Source organism: Oncorhynchus clarkii, chromosome 10 (assembly GCF_045791955.1).
Source record: "Oncorhynchus clarkii lewisi isolate Uvic-CL-2024 chromosome 10, UVic_Ocla_1.0, whole genome shotgun sequence".
NCBI classification, from domain to species: Eukaryota; Metazoa; Chordata; class Actinopteri; order Salmoniformes; family Salmonidae; genus Oncorhynchus; species Oncorhynchus clarkii.
In genome coordinates, this window is record NC_092156.1 from 2,220,001 (window position 1) to 2,241,875 (window position 21,875).

The window sequence follows — 21,875 nt, forward strand, 5'->3', positions numbered from 1 at the left end:
GGACAGTGGGAGGTTGTGGAGGTAGTGGGATATAAACAATAGGAGGTTGTGGAGGTAGTGGGATTGAGACAGTGGGAGGTAGTGGGATTGAGACAGTGGGAGGTAGTGGGGGTAGTGGGATTGAGACAGTGGGAGGTAGTGGAGGTAGTGGGATTGAGACAGTGGGAGGTAGTGGAGGTAGTGGGATTTGGACAGTGGGAGGTTGTGGAGGTAGTGGGATATAAACAATAGGAGGTTGTGGAGGTAGTGGGATTGAGACAGTGGGAGGTAGTGGGATTGAGACAGTGGGAGGTAGTGGAGGTAGTGGGATTGAGACAGTGGGAGGTTGTGGAGGTAGTGGGATTGAGACAGTGGGAGGTAGTGGGATTGAGACAGTGGGAGGTAGTGGAGGTAGTGGGAATGAGACAGTGGGAGGTTGTGGAGGTAGTGGGATTGAGACAGTGGGAGGTAGTGGGATTTAGATAGTGAGAGGTAGTGGGATTTTGACAGTGGGAGGTAGTGGAGATAGTGGGATTTTGACAGTGGGGTAGTGGAGGTAGTGGGATTTTGACAGTGGGAGGTAGTGGAGGTAGTGGGGTTTTAACAGTGGGAGGTAGTGGAGGTAGTGGGGTTTTGAAAGTGGGAGGTAGTGGGGTTTTGACAGTGGGAGGTAGTGGAGGTAGTGGGGTTTTGACAGTGGGAGGTAGTGGGCTTTTGACAGTGGGAGGTAGTGGAGGTAGTGGGGTTTTGAAAGTGGGAGGTAGTGGAGGTAGTGGGATTTTGACAGTGGGAGGTAGTGGAGGTAGTGGGGCTTTGACAGTGGGAGGTAGTGGGGTTTTGACAGTGGGAGGTAGTGGGATTTTGACAGTGGGAGGTAGTGGAGGTAGTGGAGTTTTGACAGTGGGAGGTAGTGGAGGTAGTGGGATTTTGACAGTGGGAGGTAGTGGAGGTAGTGGGGTTTTGACAGTGGGACGTAGTGGAGGTAGTGGGATTGAGACAGTGGGAGGTAGTGGGATTGAGACAGTGGGAGGTAGTGGGATTGAGACAGTGAGAGGTAGTGGAGGTAGTGGGATTGAGACAGTGGGAGGTAGTGGGATTGAGACAGTGGGAGGTAGTGGAGGTAGTGGGATTGAGACAGTGGGAGGTTGTGGAGGTAGTGGGATTGAGACAGTGGGAGGTAGTGGGATTGAGACAGTGGGAGGTAGTGGAGGTAGTGGGATTGAGACAGTGGGAGGTTGTGGAGGTAGTGGGATTGAGACAGTGGGAGGTAGTGGGATTGAGACAGTGGGAGGTAGTGGGAATGAGACAGTGGGAGGTTGTGGAGGTAGTGGGATTGAGACAGTGGGTGGTAGTGGGATTTAGATAGTGAGAGGTAGTGGGATTTTGACAGTGGGAGGTAGTGGGGTTTTGACAGTGGGAGGTAGTGGAGATAGTGGGGTTTTGACAGTGGGAGGTAGTGGAGGTAGTGGGGTTTTGACAGTGGGACGTAGTGGAGGTAGTGGGATTGAGACAGTGGGAGGTAGTGGGATTGAGACAGTGGGAGGTAGTGGGATTGAGACAGTGAGAGGTAGTGGAGGTAGTGGGATTGAGACAGTGGGAGGTAGTGGGATTGAGACAGTGGGAGGTAGTGGAGGTAGTGGGATTGAGACAGTGGGAGGTTGTGGAGGTAGTGGGATTGAGACAGTGGGAGGTAGTGGGATTGAGACAGTGGGAGGTAGTGGAGGTAGTGGGATTGAGACAGTGGGAGGTTGTGGAGGTAGTGGGATTGAGACAGTGGGAGGTAGTGGGATTGAGACAGTGGGAGGTAGTGGGAATGAGACAGTGGGAGGTTGTGGAGGTAGTGGGATTGAGACAGTGGGTGGTAGTGGGATTTAGATAGTGAGAGGTAGTGGGATTTTGACAGTGGGCGGTAGTGGGGTTTTGACAGTGGGAGGTAGTGGAGATAGTGGGGTTTTGACAGTGGGAGGTAGTGGAGGTAGTGGGGTTTTGAAAGTGGGAGGTAGTGGAGGTAGTGGGATTTTGACAGTGGGAGGTAGTGGAGTTTTGACAGTGGGAGGTAGTGGAGGTAGTGGGATTGAGACTGTGGGAGGTAGTGGGATTGAGACAGTGGGAGGTTGTGGGATTGAGACAGTGGGAGGTAGTGGGATTGAGACAGTGGGAGGTAGTGGGATTGAGACAGTGGGAGGTAATGGGGTTTTGACAGTGGGAGGTAGTGGAGTTTTGACAGTGGGAGGTAGTGGGGTTTTGACAGTGGGAGGTAGTGGGGTTTTGACAGTGGGAGGTAGTGGAGGTAGTGGGGTTTTGACAGTGGGAGGTAGTGGGGTTTTGACAGTGGGAGGTAGTGGGGTTTTGACAGTGGGAGGTAGTGGGGTTTTGACAGTGGGAGGTATTGGGGTTTTGACAGTGGGAGGTAGTGGGGTTTTGACAGTGGGAGGTAGTGGGGTTTTGACAGTGGGAGGTAGTGGGGTTTTGACAGTGGGAGGTAGTGGGGTTTTGACAGTGGGAGGTAGTGGGGTTTTGACAGTGGGAGGTCTCAATGTCTCATAATCTGCTGTTTGTTGTAATTAACTGAGAAAGACCTCATTAGGCCTGTGGCATACAGTCTACATTTGTGCAGGTCCCTGTGTGTGTGTGTGTGTGTGTGTGTGTGTGTGCGTGCGTGTGTTGCGTGGCCACTGGGCTGTTAAATGTGAGGAAGGGCAGCCACATGGTTTGTTAATGTCTTCCATCTGCCACAAAGACACAACTCTCCTAATGAACACACACTGTGCTGCTATAGTATGAGAAACCAGGACAGATTACTATATACAGGAAGTGGAGACAGACCAGGACAGGTTACTATATACAGGGAGTGGAGACAGACCAGGACAGGTTACTATATACAGGAAGTGGAGACAGACCAGGACAGGTTACTATATACAGGGATTGGAGACAGACCAGGACAGGTTACTGTATACAGGAAGTCATGGAGACATACCAGGACAGGTTACTATATACAGGAAGTGGAGACAGACCAGGACAGGTTACTATATACTATATACAGGGAGTGGAGACAAACCCAGGCCAGGACTGGTTACTATATACAGGAAGTGGAGACAGACCAGGACAGGTTACTATATACAGAAAGTGGAGACAGACCAGGACAGGTTACTATATACAGGGAGTGGAGACAGACCAGGACAGGTTACTATATACAGGAAGTGGAGACAGACCAGGACAGGTTACTATATACAGGGATTGGAGACAGACCAGGACAGGTTACTATATACAGGAAGTTGAGACAGACCAGGACAGGTTACTATATACAGGAAGTTGAGACAAACCCAGGCCAGGACAGGTTACTATATACAGGAAGTGGAGACAGACCAGGACAGGTTACTATATACTATATACAGGGAGTGGAGACAAACCCAGGCCAGGACTGGTTACTATATACAGGAAGTGGAGACAGACCAGGACAGGTTACTATATACAGGGAGTTGAGACAGACCAGGACAGGTTACTATATACAGGAAGTTGAGACAGACCAGGACAGGTTACTATATACAGGAAGTTGAGACAAACCCAGGCCAGGACAGGTTACTATATACAGGAAGTGGAGACAGACCAGGACAGGTTACTATATACAGGGAGTGGAGACAGACCAGGACAGGTTACTATATACAGAAAGTGGAGACAGACCAGGACAGGTTACTATATACAGGGAGTTGAGACAGACCAGGACAGGTTACTATATACAGGAAGTGGAGACAGACCAGGACAGGTTACTATATACAGGAAGTTGAGACAGACCAGGACAGGTTACTATATACAGGGAGTTGAGACAGACCAGGACAGGTTACTAAATACAGGAAGTTGAGACAGACCAGGACAGGTTACTATATACAGGACGTGGAGACAGACCAGGACAGGTTACTATATACAGGAAGTTGAGACAGACCAGGACAGGTTACTATATACAGGAAGTTGAGACAGACCAGGACAGGATACTATATACAGGAAGCTGAGACAGACCAGGACAGGTTACTATATACAGGACGTTGAGACAGACCAGGACAGGTTACCATATACAGGAAGTTGAGACAGACCAGGACAGGTTACTATATACAGGAAGTTGAGACAGACCAGGACAGGTTACTATATACAGGGAGTGGAGACAAACCCAGGCCAGGACAGGTTACTATATACAGGGAGTTGAGACAGACCAGGACAGGTTACTATATACAGGGAGTTGAGACAGACCAGGACAGGTTACTAAATACAGGAAGTTGAGACAGACCAGGACAGGTTACTATATACAGGAAGTTGAGACAGACCAGGACAGGTTACTATATACAGGAAGTTGAGACAGACCAGGACAGGATACTATATACAGGAAGCTGAGACAGACCAGGACAGGTTACTATATACAGGACGTTGAGACAGACCAGGACAGGTTACTATATACAGGAAGTTGAGACAGACCAGGACAGGTTACTATATACAGGAAGTTGAGACAGACCACGATAGGACATGTTACTATATCTCAGAGAGTAGAGAGGTCAGGCTGTCTCAGAGAGTAGAGAGGTCGGGCTGTCTCAGAGAGTGGCGAGGTCGGGCTGTGTCAGAGAGTGGCGAGGTCGGGCTGTCTCAGAGAGTGGAGAGGTCGGGCTGTCTCAGAGAGCAGAGAGGTCGGGCTGTCTCAGAGAGCAGAGAGGTCGGGCTGTCTCAGAGAGTGGCGAGTTCGGGCTGTCTCAGAGAGTAGAGAGGTCGGGCTGTCTCAGAGAGTAGAGAGGTCGGGCTGTCTCAGAGAGTAGAGAGGTCGGGCTGTCTCAGAGAGTAGAGAGGTCGGGCTGTCTCAGAGAGTAGAGAGGTCGGGCTGTCTCAGAGAGTAGAGAGGTCGGGCTGTCTCAGAGAGTAGAGAGGTCGGGCTGTCTCAGAGAGTAGAGAGGTCGGGCTGTCTCAGAGAGTTGAGAGGTCGGGCTGTCTCAGAGAGTTGAGAGGTCGGGCTGTCTCAGAGAGTAGAGAGGTCGGGTTGTCTCAGAGAGTGGAGAGGTCGGGCTGTCTCAGAGAGTAGAGAGGTCGGGCTGTCTCAGAGAGTGGAGAGGTCGGGGGCTGTCTCAGAGAGTAGAGAGGTCGGGCTGTCTCAGAGAGTGGAGAGGTCGGGCTGTCTCAGAGAGTAGAGAGGTCGGGCTGTCTCAGAGAGTAGAGAGGTCGGGCTGTCTCAGAGAGTAGAGAGGTCGGGCTGTCTCAGAGAGTAGAGAGGTCGGGCTGTCTCAGAGAGTAGAGAGGTCGGGCTGTCTCAGAGAGTAGAGAGGTCGGGGGCTGTCTCAGAGAGTAGAGAGGTCGAGCTGTCTCAGAGAGTAGAGAGGTCGGGCTGTCTCAGAGAGTAGAGAGGTCGGGCTGTCTCAGAGAGTAGAGAGGTTGGGCTGTCTCAGAGAGTAGAGAGGTCAGGCTGTCCTTAAAAGACACACCCTTTCCCCTCATCCCAAGAATTCATTTTAAATGGACCGCCCTTGGCCGGAAATGTTTCACTTGTTCGTCCCGTGACGATTGTGTTTTCTGCCACTGGTAGCTTGTGGGTGCTTTTATATGCTCTACAGCCAATTATAATTGCATGTCTACATCTATTAATAATTATATTAGATATATCATTATTAATAGATGCCTACTGTATGATAGCTAGCAAATTAATTAGCTAACTAACGTTAGCCTGCCTACTTTATGATAGCTAGCAAATTAATTATCTAACTAACGTTAGCCTGCCTACTTTATGATAGCTAGCAAATTAATTAGCTAACTAATGTTAGCCTGCCTACTTTATGATAGCTAGCAAATTAATTAGCTAACTAACGTTAGCCTGCCTACTTTATGATAGCTAGCAAATTAATTAGCTAACTAACGTTAGCCTGCCTACTTTATGATAGCTAGCAAATTAATTAGCTAACTAACGTTAGCCTGCCTACTTTATGATAGCTAGCAAATTAATTAGCTAACTAACGTTAGCCTGCCTACTTTATGATAGCTAGCAAATTAATTAGCTAACTAACGTTAGCCTGCCTACTTTATGATAGCTAGCAAATTAATTAGCTAACTAACGTTAGCCTGCCTACTTTATGATAGCTAGCAAATTAAGTGAAGTGAACGTAATTGTACACTCGCAAACACTTGCAAAAAGCTGGGCGGCTTACATTGCAAACTTCCCTTGCTTGGCTAATCATTTGGACCGACGACAAATATGGCCGCGGGGATTCCCCCAAGGGCAAGATGCGAGGGTAGGAGAGAGTGTCTTTAATGAGTTTGAAACGCAGCCAGAATCTAGACTGATTTGTGTATTTTTTTCTCACTCCCCCCACCTCCTCCCTGTCCCAGGTCGCGGTAAAGGTGATCGATAAGAGGAAGGCGAAGAAGGACTCTTACGTGACTAAGAACCTACGTAGAGAAGGTCAAATCCAACAGATGATCAGACATCCCAACATCACCCAGCTGCTGGACATACTGGAGACTGAGAACAGGTACTATACTATACTGGACATACTGGAGACTGACAACAGGTACTATACTATACTATACTATACTATACTATACTGGACATACTGGAGACTCAGAATAGGTACTATACTATACTGGACATACTGGAGACTGACAACAGGTACTATACTATACTATACTATACTATACTGGACATACTGGAGACTCAGAATAGGTACTATACTATACCGGACCTACTGGAGACTGAGAATAGGTACTATACTATACTATACTGGACGTACTGGAGACTGAGAACAAGTACTATACTATATTATACTATACTGGACATACTGGAGACTGACAACAGGTACTATACTATATTATACTATACTGGACATACTGGAGACTGAGAACAGGTACTATACTATATTATACTGGACATACTGGAGACTGAGAATAGGTACTATACTATACTATTCCTGGACCTACTGGAGACTGAGAATAGGTACTATACTATACTATACTATACTATACTGGACGTACTGGAGACTGAGAACAAGTACTATACTATACTATATTATACTATACTGGACATACTGGAGACTGAGAACAGGTACTATACTATATTATACTATACTGGACACACTGGAGACTGAGAACAGGTACTATACTATATTATACTGGACATACTGGAGACTGAGAATAGGTACTATACTATACTATACTGGACATACTGGAGACTGAGAACAGGTACTATACTATACTATATACTACTTGACGTACTGGAGACTGAGAACAAGTACTATACTATATTATACTATACTGGACATACTGGAGACTGAGAACAGGTACTATACTATATTATACTATACAATAGACTACTGGGCATACTATCATCAGATACGACCTGGTGATGGAGTTGTGTTCTGTTATCATCAGCCTCCTGGTGATGGAGTTGTGTTCTGTTATCATCAGTTACTACCTGGTGATGGAGTTGTGTCCTGTTATCATCAGTTACTACCTGGTGATGGAGTTGTGTCCTGTTATCATCAGTTACTACCTGGTGATGGAGTTGTGTTCTGTCATCATCAGTTACTACCTGGTGATGGAGTTGTTCTGTTATCATCAGTTACTACCTGGTGATGGAGTTGTGCTCTGTCATCATCAGTTACTACCTGGTGATGGAGTTGTTCTGTTATCATCAGTTACTACCTGGTGATGGAGTTGTTCTGTAATCATCAGTTACTACCTGGTGATGGAGTTGTGTTCTGTTATCATCAGTTACTACCTGGTGATGGAGTTGTTCTGTCATCATCAGTTACTACCTGGTGATGGCGTTGTGTCCTGTCATCTGTTATCATCAGTTACTACCTGGTGATGGAGTTGTGTCCTGTCATCTGTTATCGTCAGTTACTACCTGGCGATGGAGTTGTTTCCTGTCATCTGTTATCATCAGTTACTACCTGGTGATGGAGTTGTGTTCTGTTATCATCAGCCTCCTGGTGATGGAGTTGTGTTCTGTTATCATTAGTTACTACCTGGTGATGGAGTTGTGTTCTGTTATCATCAGTTACTACCTGGTGATGGAGTTGTGTTCTGTCATCATCAGTTACTACCTGGTGATGGAGTTGTGTTCTGTTATCATCAGTTACTACCTGGTGATGGAGTTGTGTTCTGTCATCATCAGTTACTACCTGGTGATGGAGTTGTGTCCTGTTATCATCAGTTACTACCTGGTGATGGAGTTGTGTCCTGTCATCTGTCATCATCAGTTACTACCTGGTGATGGAGTTGTGTCCTGTTATCATCAGTTACTACCTGGTGATGGAGTTGTGTTCTGTTATCATCAGTTACTACCTGGTGATGGAGTTGTGTTCTGTTATCATCAGTTACTACCTGGTGATGGAGTTGTGTTCTGTTATCATCAGTTACTACCTGGTGATGGAGTTGTTCTGTTATCATCAGTTACTACCTGGTGATGGAGTTGTGTCCTGTTATCATCAGTTACTACCTGGTGATGGAGTTGTGTTCTGTTATCATCAGCCTCCTGGTGATGGAGTTGTGTTCTGTTATCATCAGTTACTACCTGGTGATGGAGTTGTGTCCTGTCATCTGTTATCATCAGTTACTACCTGGTGATGGAGTTGTGTTCTGTTATCATCAGTTACTACCTGGTGATGGAGTTGTGTTCTGTTATCATCAGTTACTACCTGGTGATGGAGTTGTGTTCTGTTGTCATCAGTTACTACCTGGTGATGGAGTTGTGTTCTGTTATCATCAGTTACTACCTGGTGATGTAGTTGTGTCCTGTCATCATCAGTTACTCCCTGGTGATGGAGTTGTGTCCTGTCATCTGTTATCATCAGTTACTACCTGGTGATGGAGTTGTGTCCTGTCATCTGTTATCATCAGTTACTTCCTGGTGATGGAGTTGTGTTCTGTCATCTGTTATCATCAGTTACTACCTGGTGATGGAGTTGTGTTCTGTTATCATCAGTTACTACCTGGTGATGGAGTTGTGTTCTGTTATCATCAGTTACTACCTGGTGATGGAGTTGTGTTCTGTTATCATCAGTTACTACCTGGTGATGGAGTTGTGTTCTGTTATCATCAGTTACTACCTGGTGATGGAGTTGTGTTATGTTATCATCAGTTACTACCTGGTGATGGAGTTGTGTTCTGTTATCATCAGTTACTACCTGGTGATGGAGTTGTGTCCTGTCATCATCAGTTACTCCCTGGTGATGGAGTTGTGTCCTGTCATCTGTTATCATCAGTTACTACCTGGTGATGGAGTTGTGTTCTGTTATCATCAGTTACTACCTGGTGATGGAGTTGTGTCCTGTCATCATCAGTTACTCCCTGGTGATGGAGTTGTGTTCTGTCATCTGTTATCATCAGTTACTACCTGGTGATGGAGTTGTGTTCTGTTATCATCAGTTACTACCTGGTGATGGAGTTGTTCTGTTATCATCAGTTACTACCTGGTGATGGAGTTGTTCTGTCATCATCAGTTACTACCTGGTGATGGCGTTGTGTCCTGTCATCTGTTATCATCAGTTACTACCTGGTGATGGAGTTGTGTCCTGTCATCTGTTATCATCAGTTACTACCTGGTGATGGAGTTGTGTTCTGTTATCATCAGTTACTACCTGGTGATGGAGTTGTGTTCTGTTATCATCAGTTACTACCTGGTGATGGAGGTGTGTTCTGTTATCATCAGCCTCCTGGTGATGGAGTTGTGTTCTGTTATCATTAGTTACTACCTGGTGATGGAGTTGTGTTCTGTTATCATCAGTTACTACCTGGTGATGGAGTTGTGTTCTGTCATCATCAGTTACTACCTGGTGATGGAGTTGTGTTCTGTTATCATCAGTTACTACCTGGTGATGGAGTTGTGTTCTGTCATCATCAGTTACTACCTGGTGATGGAGTTGTGTCCTGTTATCATCAGTTACTACCTGGTGATGGAGTTGTGTCCTGTCATCTGTCATCATCAGTTACTACCTGGTGATGGAGTTGTGTCCTGTTATCATCAGTTACTACCTGGTGATGGAGTTGTGTTCTGTTATCATCAGTTACTACCTGGTGATGGAGTTGTGTCCTGTCATCTGTTATCATCAGTTACTACCTGGTGATGGAGTTGTGTTCTGTTATCATCAGTTACTACCTGGTGATGGAGTTGTGTTCTGTTATCATCAGTTACTACCTGGTGATGGAGTTGTGTCCTGTCATCTGTCATCATCAGTTACTACCTGGTGATGGAGTTGTGTCCTGTTATCATCAGTTACTACCTGGTGATGGAGTTGTTCTGTCATCATCAGTTACTACCTGGTGATGGCGTTGTGTCCTGTCATCTGTTATCATCAGTTACTACCTGGTGATGGAGTTGTGTCCTGTCATCTGTTATCATCAGTTACTACCTGGTGATGGAGTTGTGTCCTGTCATCTGTTATCATCAGTTACTACCTGGTGATGGAGTTGTGTTCTGTTATCATCAGTTACTACCTGGTGATGGAGTTGTGTTCTGTTATCATCAGTTACTACCTGGTGATGGAGGTGTGTTCTGTTATCATCAGCCTCCTGGTGATGGAGTTGTGTTCTGTTATCATTAGTTACTACCTGGTGATGGAGTTGTGTTCTGTTATCATCAGTTACTACCTGGTGATGGAGTTGTGTTCTGTCATCATCAGTTACTACCTGGTGATGGAGTTGTGTTCTGTTATCATCAGTTACTACCTGGTGATGGAGTTGTGTTCTGTCATCATCAGTTACTACCTGGTGATGGAGTTGTGTCCTGTTATCATCAGTTACTACCTGGTGATGGAGTTGTGTCCTGTCATCTGTCATCATCAGTTACTACCTGGTGATGGAGTTGTGTCCTGTTATCATCAGTTACTACCTGGTGATGGAGTTGTTCTGTCATCATCAGTTACTACCTGGTGATGGCGTTGTGTCCTGTCATCTGTTATCATCAGTTACTACCTGGTGATGGAGTTGTGTCCTGTCATCTGTTATCGTCAGTTACTACCTGGCGATGGAGTTGTTTCCTGTCATCTGTTATCATCAGTTACTACCTGGTGATGGAGTTGTGTTCTGTTATCATCAGCCTCCTGGTGATGGAGTTGTGTTCTGTTATCATTAGTTACTACCTGGTGATGGAGTTGTGTTCTGTTATCATCAGTTACTACCTGGTGATGGAGTTGTGTTCTGTCATCATCAGTTACTACCTGGTGATGGAGTTGTGTTCTGTTATCATCAGTTACTACCTGGTGATGGAGTTGTGTTCTGTCATCATCAGTTACTACCTGGTGATGGAGTTGTGTCCTGTTATCATCAGTTACTACCTGGTGATGGAGTTGTGTCCTGTCATCTGTCATCATCAGTTACTACCTGGTGATGGAGTTGTGTCCTGTTATCATCAGTTACTACCTGGTGATGGAGTTGTGTTCTGTTATCATCAGTTACTACCTGGTGATGGAGTTGTGTTCTGTTATCATCAGTTACTACCTGGTGATGGAGTTGTGTTCTGTTATCATCAGTTACTACCTGGTGATGGAGTTGTTCTGTTATCATCAGTTACTACCTGGTGATGGAGTTGTGTCCTGTTATCATCAGTTACTACCTGGTGATGGAGTTGTGTTCTGTTATCATCAGCCTCCTGGTGATGGAGTTGTGTTCTGTTATCATCAGTTACTACCTGGTGATGGAGTTGTGTCCTGTCATCTGTTATCATCAGTTACTACCTGGTGATGGAGTTGTGTTCTGTTATCATCAGTTACTACCTGGTGATGGAGTTGTGTTCTGTTATCATCAGTTACTACCTGGTGATGGAGTTGTGTTCTGTTGTCATCAGTTACTACCTGGTGATGGAGTTGTGTTCTGTTATCATCAGTTACTACCTGGTGATGTAGTTGTGTCCTGTCATCATCAGTTACTCCCTGGTGATGGAGTTGTGTCCTGTCATCTGTTATCATCAGTTACTACCTGGTGATGGAGTTGTGTCCTGTCATCTGTTATCATCAGTTACTTCCTGGTGATGGAGTTGTGTTCTGTCATCTGTTATCATCAGTTACTACCTGGTGATGGAGTTGTGTTCTGTTATCATCAGTTACTACCTGGTGATGGAGTTGTGTTCTGTTATCATCAGTTACTACCTGGTGATGGAGTTGTGTTCTGTTATCATCAGTTACTACCTGGTGATGGAGTTGTGTTCTGTTATCATCAGTTACTACCTGGTGATGGAGTTGTGTTCTGTTATCATCAGTTACTACCTGGTGATGGAGTTGTGTTCTGTTATCATCAGTTACTACCTGGTGATGGAGTTGTGTTATGTTATCATCAGTTACTACCTGGTGATGGAGTTGTGTTCTGTTATCATCAGTTACTACCTGGTGATGGAGTTGTGTCCTGTCATCATCAGTTACTCCCTGGTGATGGAGTTGTGTCCTGTCATCTGTTATCATCAGTTACTACCTGGTGATGGAGTTGTGTTCTGTTATCATCAGTTACTACCTGGTGATGGAGTTGTGTCCTGTCATCATCAGTTACTCCCTGGTGATGGAGTTGTGTTCTGTCATCTGTTATCATCAGTTACTACCTGGTGATGGAGTTGTGTTCTGTTATCATCAGTTACTACCTGGTGATGGAGTTGTTCTGTTATCATCAGTTACTACCTGGTGATGGAGTTGTTCTGTCATCATCAGTTACTACCTGGTGATGGCGTTGTGTCCTGTCATCTGTTATCATCAGTTACTACCTGGTGATGGAGTTGTGTCCTGTCATCTGTTATCATCAGTTACTACCTGGTGATGGAGTTGTGTTCTGTTATCATCAGTTACTACCTGGTGATGGAGTTGTGTTCTGTTATCATCAGTTACTACCTGGTGATGGAGGTGTGTTCTGTTATCATCAGCCTCCTGGTGATGGAGTTGTGTTCTGTTATCATTAGTTACTACCTGGTGATGGAGTTGTGTTCTGTTATCATCAGTTACTACCTGGTGATGGAGTTGTGTTCTGTCATCATCAGTTACTACCTGGTGATGGAGTTGTGTTCTGTTATCATCAGTTACTACCTGGTGATGGAGTTGTGTTCTGTCATCATCAGTTACTACCTGGTGATGGAGTTGTGTCCTGTTATCATCAGTTACTACCTGGTGATGGAGTTGTGTCCTGTCATCTGTCATCATCAGTTACTACCTGGTGATGGAGTTGTGTCCTGTTATCATCAGTTACTACCTGGTGATGGAGTTGTGTTCTGTTATCATCAGTTACTACCTGGTGATGGAGTTGTGTCCTGTCATCTGTTATCATCAGTTACTACCTGGTGATGGAGTTGTGTTCTGTTATCATCAGTTACTACCTGGTGATGGAGTTGTGTTCTGTTATCATCAGTTACTACCTGGTGATGGAGTTGTGTTCTGTTGTCATCAGTTACTACCTGGTGATGGAGTTGTGTTCTGTTATCATCAGTTACTACCTGGTGATGTAGTTGTGTCCTGTCATCATCAGTTACTCCCTGGTGATGGAGTTGTGTCCTGTCATCTGTTATCATCAGTTACTACCTGGTGATGGAGTTGTGTCCTGTCATCTGTTATCATCAGTTACTTCCTGGTGATGGAGTTGTGTTCTGTCATCTGTTATCATCAGTTACTACCTGGTGATGGAGTTGTGTTCTGTTATCATCAGTTACTACCTGGTGATGGAGTTGTGTTCTGTTATCATCAGTTACTACCTGGTGATGGAGTTGTGTTCTGTTATCATCAGTTACTACCTGGTGATGGAGTTGTGTTCTGTTATCATCAGTTACTACCTGGTGATGGAGTTGTGTTCTGTTATCATCAGTTACTACCTGGTGATGGAGTTGTGTTCTGTTATCATCAGTTACTACCTGGTGATGGAGTTGTGTTATGTTATCATCAGTTACTACCTGGTGATGGAGTTGTGTTCTGTTATCATCAGTTACTACCTGGTGATGGAGTTGTGTCCTGTCATCATCAGTTACTACCTGGTGATGGAGTTGTGTCCTGTCATCTGTTATCATCAGTTACTACCTGGTGATGGAGTTGTGTTCTGTTATCATCAGTTACTACCTGGTGATGGAGTTGTGTTCTGTTATCATCAGTTACTACCTGGTGATGGAGGTGTGTTCTGTTATCATCAGCCTCCTGGTGATGGAGTTGTGTTCTGTTATCATTAGTTACTACCTGGTGATGGAGTTGTGTTCTGTTATCATCAGTTACTACCTGGTGATGGAGTTGTGTTCTGTCATCATCAGTTACTACCTGGTGATGGAGTTGTGTTCTGTTATCATCAGTTACTACCTGGTGATGGAGTTGTGTTCTGTCATCATCAGTTACTACCTGGTGATGGAGTTGTGTCCTGTTATCATCAGTTACTACCTGGTGATGGAGTTGTGTCCTGTCATCTGTCATCATCAGTTACTACCTGGTGATGGAGTTGTGTCCTGTTATCATCAGTTACTACCTGGTGATGGAGTTGTGTTCTGTTATCATCAGTTACTACCTGGTGATGGAGTTGTGTCCTGTCATCTGTTATCATCAGTTACTACCTGGTGATGGAGTTGTGTTCTGTTATCATCAGTTACTACCTGGTGATGGAGTTGTGTTCTGTTATCATCAGTTACTACCTGGTGATGGAGTTGTGTTCTGTTGTCATCAGTTACTACCTGGTGATGGAGTTGTGTTCTGTTATCATCAGTTACTACCTGGTGATGTAGTTGTGTCCTGTCATCATCAGTTACTCCCTGGTGATGGAGTTGTGTCCTGTCATCTGTTATCATCAGTTACTACCTGGTGATGGAGTTGTGTCCTGTCATCTGTTATCATCAGTTACTTCCTGGTGATGGAGTTGTGTTCTGTCATCTGTTATCATCAGTTACTACCTGGTGATGGAGTTGTGTTCTGTTATCATCAGTTACTACCTGGTGATGGAGTTGTGTTCTGTTATCATCAGTTACTACCTGGTGATGGAGTTGTGTTCTGTTATCATCAGTTACTACCTGGTGATGGAGTTGTGTTCTGTTATCATCAGTTACTACCTGGTGATGGAGTTGTGTTCTGTTATCATCAGTTACTACCTGGTGATGGAGTTGTGTTCTGTTATCATCAGTTACTACCTGGTGATGGAGTTGTGTTATGTTATCATCAGTTACTACCTGGTGATGGAGTTGTGTTCTGTTATCATCAGTTACTACCTGGTGATGGAGTTGTGTCCTGTCATCATCAGTTACTCCCTGGTGATGGAGTTGTGTCCTGTCATCTGTTATCATCAGTTACTACCTGGTGATGGAGTTGTGTTCTGTTATCATCAGTTACTACCTGGTGATGGAGTTGTGTCCTGTCATCATCAGTTACTCCCTGGTGATGGAGTTGTGTTCTGTCATCTGTTATCATCAGTTACTACCTGGTGATGGAGTTGTGTTCTGTTATCATCAGTTACTACCTGGTGATGGAGTTATGTCCTGGAGGAAACCTCATGAACCGGATCTACGATAAGAAGAAGCTGGACGAGAGAGAGACTCAGAAATACGTACGGCAGCTGGTGATGGCTGTGGAACATCTGCACAGAGCTGGAGTGGTGCACAGGTACACACACACACACACACACACACACACACACACACACACACACAGGTAGAGGGAGACACACACACACACACACAGGTAGACACACACACACACACACACACACACACACACACAGGTAGAGGGAGACACACACACACACACACAGACATAGACACACACACACAGACATAAACACACACACAGACATAGACACACAAACACGTAGACACACACACACACAGGTAAAGGGAGACACACACACACACAGGTAGACACACACACACACACAGGTAGACACACACACACACTCACACAGGTAGACACACACACACAGACATAGACACACACACTCACAGGTAGACACACACACACACACACACACAGGTAGACACACACACACACAGGTAGACACACACACAGACATAGACACACACACTCACAGGTAGACACACACAGACATAGACACTCACACACACACAGGTAGACACACACACAGACGTAGACACACACACACACACACACACACACACACACACACACACACACACACACACACACACACGTAGACACACAATGTAGGGAGGACAGTCTGAGTGATCAGACTATACTAATGCACTACTATACATTGACAGTCGGTCGCAGTGTGTGTGTGATCACTGTGCTGATAAGGTTGACCTCTGTGTTCTGTGTTGACCTCTGTGTGTCTGTCTCACAGGGACCTGAAAATTGAAAACCTGCTGTTGGATGAACAGGAACACATCAAGCTCATAGGTACAACTGTTTAATTAACCAACCCTGTTCCGTCTCTGTTAACCAACCCTCCTCTGTCTCTATGTCTGTGTTAACCAACCCTGCTCTGTGTCTGTGTTAACCAACCCTGCTCTGTCTCTGTGTTAACCAACCCTGCTTTGTCTCTGTTAACCAACCCTCCTCTGTCTCTGTGTCTGTGTTAACCAACCCTGCTCTGTCTCTCTGTTAACCAACCCTGCTCTGTGTCTGTGTTAACCAACCCTGCTCTGTCTCTGTGTTAACCAACCCTGCTCTGTCTCTGTTAACCAACCCTCCTCTGTCTCTGTTAACCAACCCTCCTCTGTCTCTGTGTCTGTGTTAACCAACCCTGCTCTGTCTGTGTGTGTGTGTGTGTGTGTGAACCAACCCCTGCTTTGGTTCTCTCTGTGTGTGTGAGTGTAAAAGTTGTCATCTGCAGAGGCTAAACAAACAGGCAGAAAATGACAACAACAGTAGCTGGGTCAGACAGAACCTCTGGTGCCTCCAGTAGCTGGGTCAGACAGAACCTCTGGTGCCTCCAGTGGCTGGTTCAGACAGAACCTGGTGCCTCCAGTAGCTGGGTCAGACAGAACCTCTGGTGTCCAGTAGCTGGGTCAGACAGAACCTCTGGTGCCTCCAGTAGCTGGGTCAGACAGAACCTCTGGTGCCTCCAGTGGCTGGTTCAGACAGAACCTGGTGCCTACAGTAGCTGGGTCAGACAGAACCTCTGGTGTCCAGTAGCTGGGTCAGACAGAACCTCTGGTGCCTCCAGTAGCTGGGTCAGACAGAACCTCTGGTGCCTACAGTGGCTGGTTCAGACAGAACCTGGTGCCTCCAGTAGCTGGGTCAGACAGAACCTCTGGTGTCCAGTAGCTGGGTCAGACAGAACCTCTGGTGCCTCCAGTAGCTGGGTCAGACAGAACCTCTGGTGCCTCCAGTAGCTGGGTCAGACAGAACCTCTGGTGCCTCCAGTGGCTGGTTCAGACAGAACCTGATGCCTCCAGTAGCTGGGTCAGACAGAACCTCTGGTGCCTCCAGTGGCTGGTTCAGACAGATCCTGGTGCCTCCAGTAGCTGGGTCAGACAGAACATGTCAACAACGTGCCTTATTGCTGTTATAAACTGGTTACCAACATAATTACAGCAGCCATGCCTTATTGCTGTTATAAACTGGTTACCAACATAATTACAGCAGCCGTGCCTTATTGCTGTTATAAACTGGTTACCAACATAATTACAGCAGCCGTGCCTTATTGCTGTTATAAACTGGTTACCAACATAATTACAGCAGCCGTGCCTTATTGCTGTTATAAACTGGTTACCAACATAATTACAGCAGCCGTGCCTTATTGCTGTTATAAACTGGTTACCAACATAATTACAGCAGCCGTGCCTTATTGCTGTTATAAACTGGTTACCAAAATAATTACAGCAGCCGTGCCTTATTGTTGTTATAAACTGGTTACCAACATAATTACAGCAGCCGTGCCTTATTGCTGTTATAAACTGGTTACCAACATAATTACAGCAGCCGTGCCTTATTGCTGTTATAAACTGGTTACCAACATAATTACAGCAGCCGTGCCTTATTGTTGTTATAAACTGGTTACCAACATAATTACAGCAGCCGTGCCTTATTGTTATTATAAACTGGTTACCAACATAATTACAGCAGCCGTGCCTTATTGTTATTATAAACTGGTTACCAACATAATTACAGCAGCCGTGCCTTATTGCTGTTTTAAACTGGTTACCAACATAACTACATCAGTAAAAATACATGTTTTGTCATACCCGTGCTCAGTAATAACAGATAATATACATTATAAAACCAAACAGCTCAGTAATAACAGATAATATACATTATAAAACCAAACAGCTCATTAATAACAGATAATATACATTATAAAACCAAACAGCTCATTAATAACAGATAATATACATTATAAAACCAAACAGCTCATTAATAACAGATAATATACATTATAAAACCAAACAGCTCATTAATAACAGCTCAGTAATAACAGATAATATAAAACCAAACAGCTCATTAATAACACAGCTCATTAATAACAGATAATATAATATACATTATAACAGATAATATACATTATAAAACCAAACAGCTCATTAAAACAGATAATATACATTATAAAACCAAACAGCTCAGTAATAACAGATAATATACATTATAAAACCAAACAGCTCATTAATAACAGATAATATACATTATAAAACCAAACAGCTCATTAATAATATTATAAAACCAAACAGCTCATTAATAACAGATAATATACATTATAAAACCAAACAGCTCATTAAACCAGATAATATACATTATAAAACCAAACAGCTCATTAATAACAGATAATATACATTATAAAACCAAACAGCTCATTAATAACAGATAATATACATTATAAAACCAAACAGCTCATTAATAACAGATAATATACATTATAAAACCAAACAGCTCATTAATAACATATAATATACATTATAAAACCAAACAGCTCATTAATAACAGATAATATACATTATAAAACCAAACAGCTCATTAATAACAGATAATATACATTATAAAACCAAACACCAAACAATATACATTATAAAACCAAACAGATAATATACATTATAAAAGCTCATATAATAACAGATAATATACATTATAAAACCAAACAGCATTAATAACAGATAAGGTATACGGTGTGATATACCATAGATAATATACATTATAAAACCAAACAGCTCATTAATAACAGATAATATACATTATAAAACCAAACAGCTCAGTAATAACAGATAATATACATTATAAAACCAAACAGCTCATTAATAACAGATAATATACATTATAAAACCAAACAGCTCAGTAATAACAGATAATATACATTATAAAACCAAACAGCTCAGATAATATACATTATAAAACCAAACAGCTCATTAATAACAGATAATATACATTATAAAACCAAACAGCTCATTAATAACAGATAATATACATTATAAAACCAAACAGCTCATTAATAACCGATTATATACATTATAAAACCAAACAGCTCACTAATAACAGATAATATACATTATTAAACCAAACAGCTCATAATAACAGATAATACATTATAAAACCAAAAGCCATTAATAACAGATAATATACATTATAAAACCAAACAGCTCATTAATAACAGATAATATACATTATAAAACCAAACAGCTCAGTAAAACAGATAATATACATTATAAAACCAAACAGCTCAGTAATAACAGATAATATACATTATAAAACCAAACAGCTCAGTAATAACAGATAATATACATTATAAAACCAAACAGCTCATTAATAACAGATAATATACATTATAAAACCAAACAGCTCATTAATAACAGATAATATACATTATAAAACCAAACAGCTCATTAATAACAGATAATATACATTATTAAACCAAACAGCTCAGTAATAACAGATAATATACATTATAAAACCAAACAGCTCATTAATAACAGATAATATACATTATAAAACCAAACAGCTCAGTAATAACAGATAATATACATTATAAAACCAAACAGCTCATTAATAACAGATAATATACATTATAAAACCAAACAGCTCATTAATAACAGATAATATACATTATAAAACCAAACAGCTCATTAATAACAGATAATATACATTATAAAACCAAACAGCTCATTAATAACAGATAATATACATTATAAAACCAAACAGCTCAGTAATAACAGATAATATACATTATAAAACCAAACAGCTCAGTAATAACAGATAATATACATTATAAAACCAAACAGCTCATTAATAACAGATAATATACATTATAGAACCAAACAGCTCATTAATAACAGATAATATACATTATAAAACCAAACAGCTCAGTAATAACAGATAATATACATTATAAAACCAAACAGCTCATTAATAACAGCAGCAGTAATAACAGATAATATAATAACAGATAATATACATTATAAAACCAAACAGATAATATACATTATAAAACCAAACAGCTCAGTAATAACAGATAATATACATTATAAAACCAAACAGCTCATTAATAACAGATAATATACATTATAAAACCAAACAGCTCAGTAATAACAGATAATATACATTATAAAACCAAACAGCTCATTAATAACAGATAATATACATTATAAAACCAAACAGCTCAGTAATAACAGATAATATACATTATAAAACCAAACAGCTCATTAATAACAGATAATATACATTATAAAACCAAACAGCTCATTAATAACAGATAATATACATTATAAAACCAAACAGCTCATTAATAACAGATAATATACATTATAAAACCAAACAGCTCAGTAATAACAGATAATATACATTATAAAACCAAACAGATAATATACATTATCAGTAATAACAGATAATATACATTATAAAACCAAACAGCTCATTAATAACAGATAATATACATTATAGATAATATACATTATAAAACCAAACAGCTCATTAATAACAGATAATATACATTATAAAACCAAACAGCTCATTAATAACAGATAATATACATTATAAAACCAAACAGCTCAGTAATAACAGATAATATACATTATAAAACCAAACAGCTCAGTAATAACAGATAATATACATTATAAAACCAAACAGCTCATTAATAACAGATAATATACATTATAGAACCAAACAGCTCATTAATAACAGATAATATACATTATAAAACCAAACAGCTCAGTAATAACAGATAATATACATTATAAAACCAAACAGCTCATTAATAACAGATAATATACATTATAAAACCAAACAGCTCATTAATAACAGATAATATACATTATAAAACCAAACAGCTCATTAATAACAGATAATATACATTATTAAACCAAACAGCTCATTAATAACAGATAATATACATTATAAAACCAAACAGCTCATTAATAACAGATAATATACATTATAAAACCAAACAGCTCATTAATAACATATAATATACATTATAAAACCAAACAGCTCAGTAATAACAGATAATATACATTATAAAACCAAACAGCTCATTAATAACAGATAATATACATTATAAAACCAAACAGCTCAGTAATAACAGATAATATACATTATAAAACCAAACAGCTCAGTAATAACAGATAATATACATTATAAAACCAAACAGCTCATTAATAACAGATAATATACATTATAAAACCAAACAGCTCATTAATAACAGATAATATACATTATAAAACCAAACAGCTCAGTAATAACAGATAATATACATTATAAAACCAAACAGCTCATTAATAACAGATAATATACATTATAAAACCAAACAGCTCATTAATAACAGATAATATACATTATAAAACCAAACAGCTCATTAATAACAGATAATATACATTATAAAACCAAACAGCTCATTAATAACAGATAATATACATTATAAAACCAAACAGCTCAGTAATAACAGATAATATACATTATAAAACCAAACAGCTCATTAATAACAGATAATATACATTATAAAACCAAACAGCTCATTAATAACAGATAATATACATTATAAAACCAAACAGCTCAGTAATAACA

General features: G+C 41.7%; 1 protein-coding gene across 1 annotated transcript in view; it reads left to right on the forward strand.

Annotated features, from left to right (window-relative positions):
- LOC139419789 (hormonally up-regulated neu tumor-associated kinase homolog A-like) overlaps positions 1 to 21,875 on the forward strand; it is a 42,876-nt gene that overhangs the window by 12,760 nt on the left and 8,241 nt on the right. Inside the window, exons 2-4 of the mRNA XM_071169775.1 lie at positions 6,331 to 6,473; positions 15,387 to 15,536; positions 16,234 to 16,289. Coding sequence (XP_071025876.1) covers positions 6,331 to 6,473; positions 15,387 to 15,536; positions 16,234 to 16,289 — 349 coding nt within the window. The remainder of the gene's footprint in view (positions 1 to 6,330; positions 6,474 to 15,386; positions 15,537 to 16,233; positions 16,290 to 21,875) is intronic.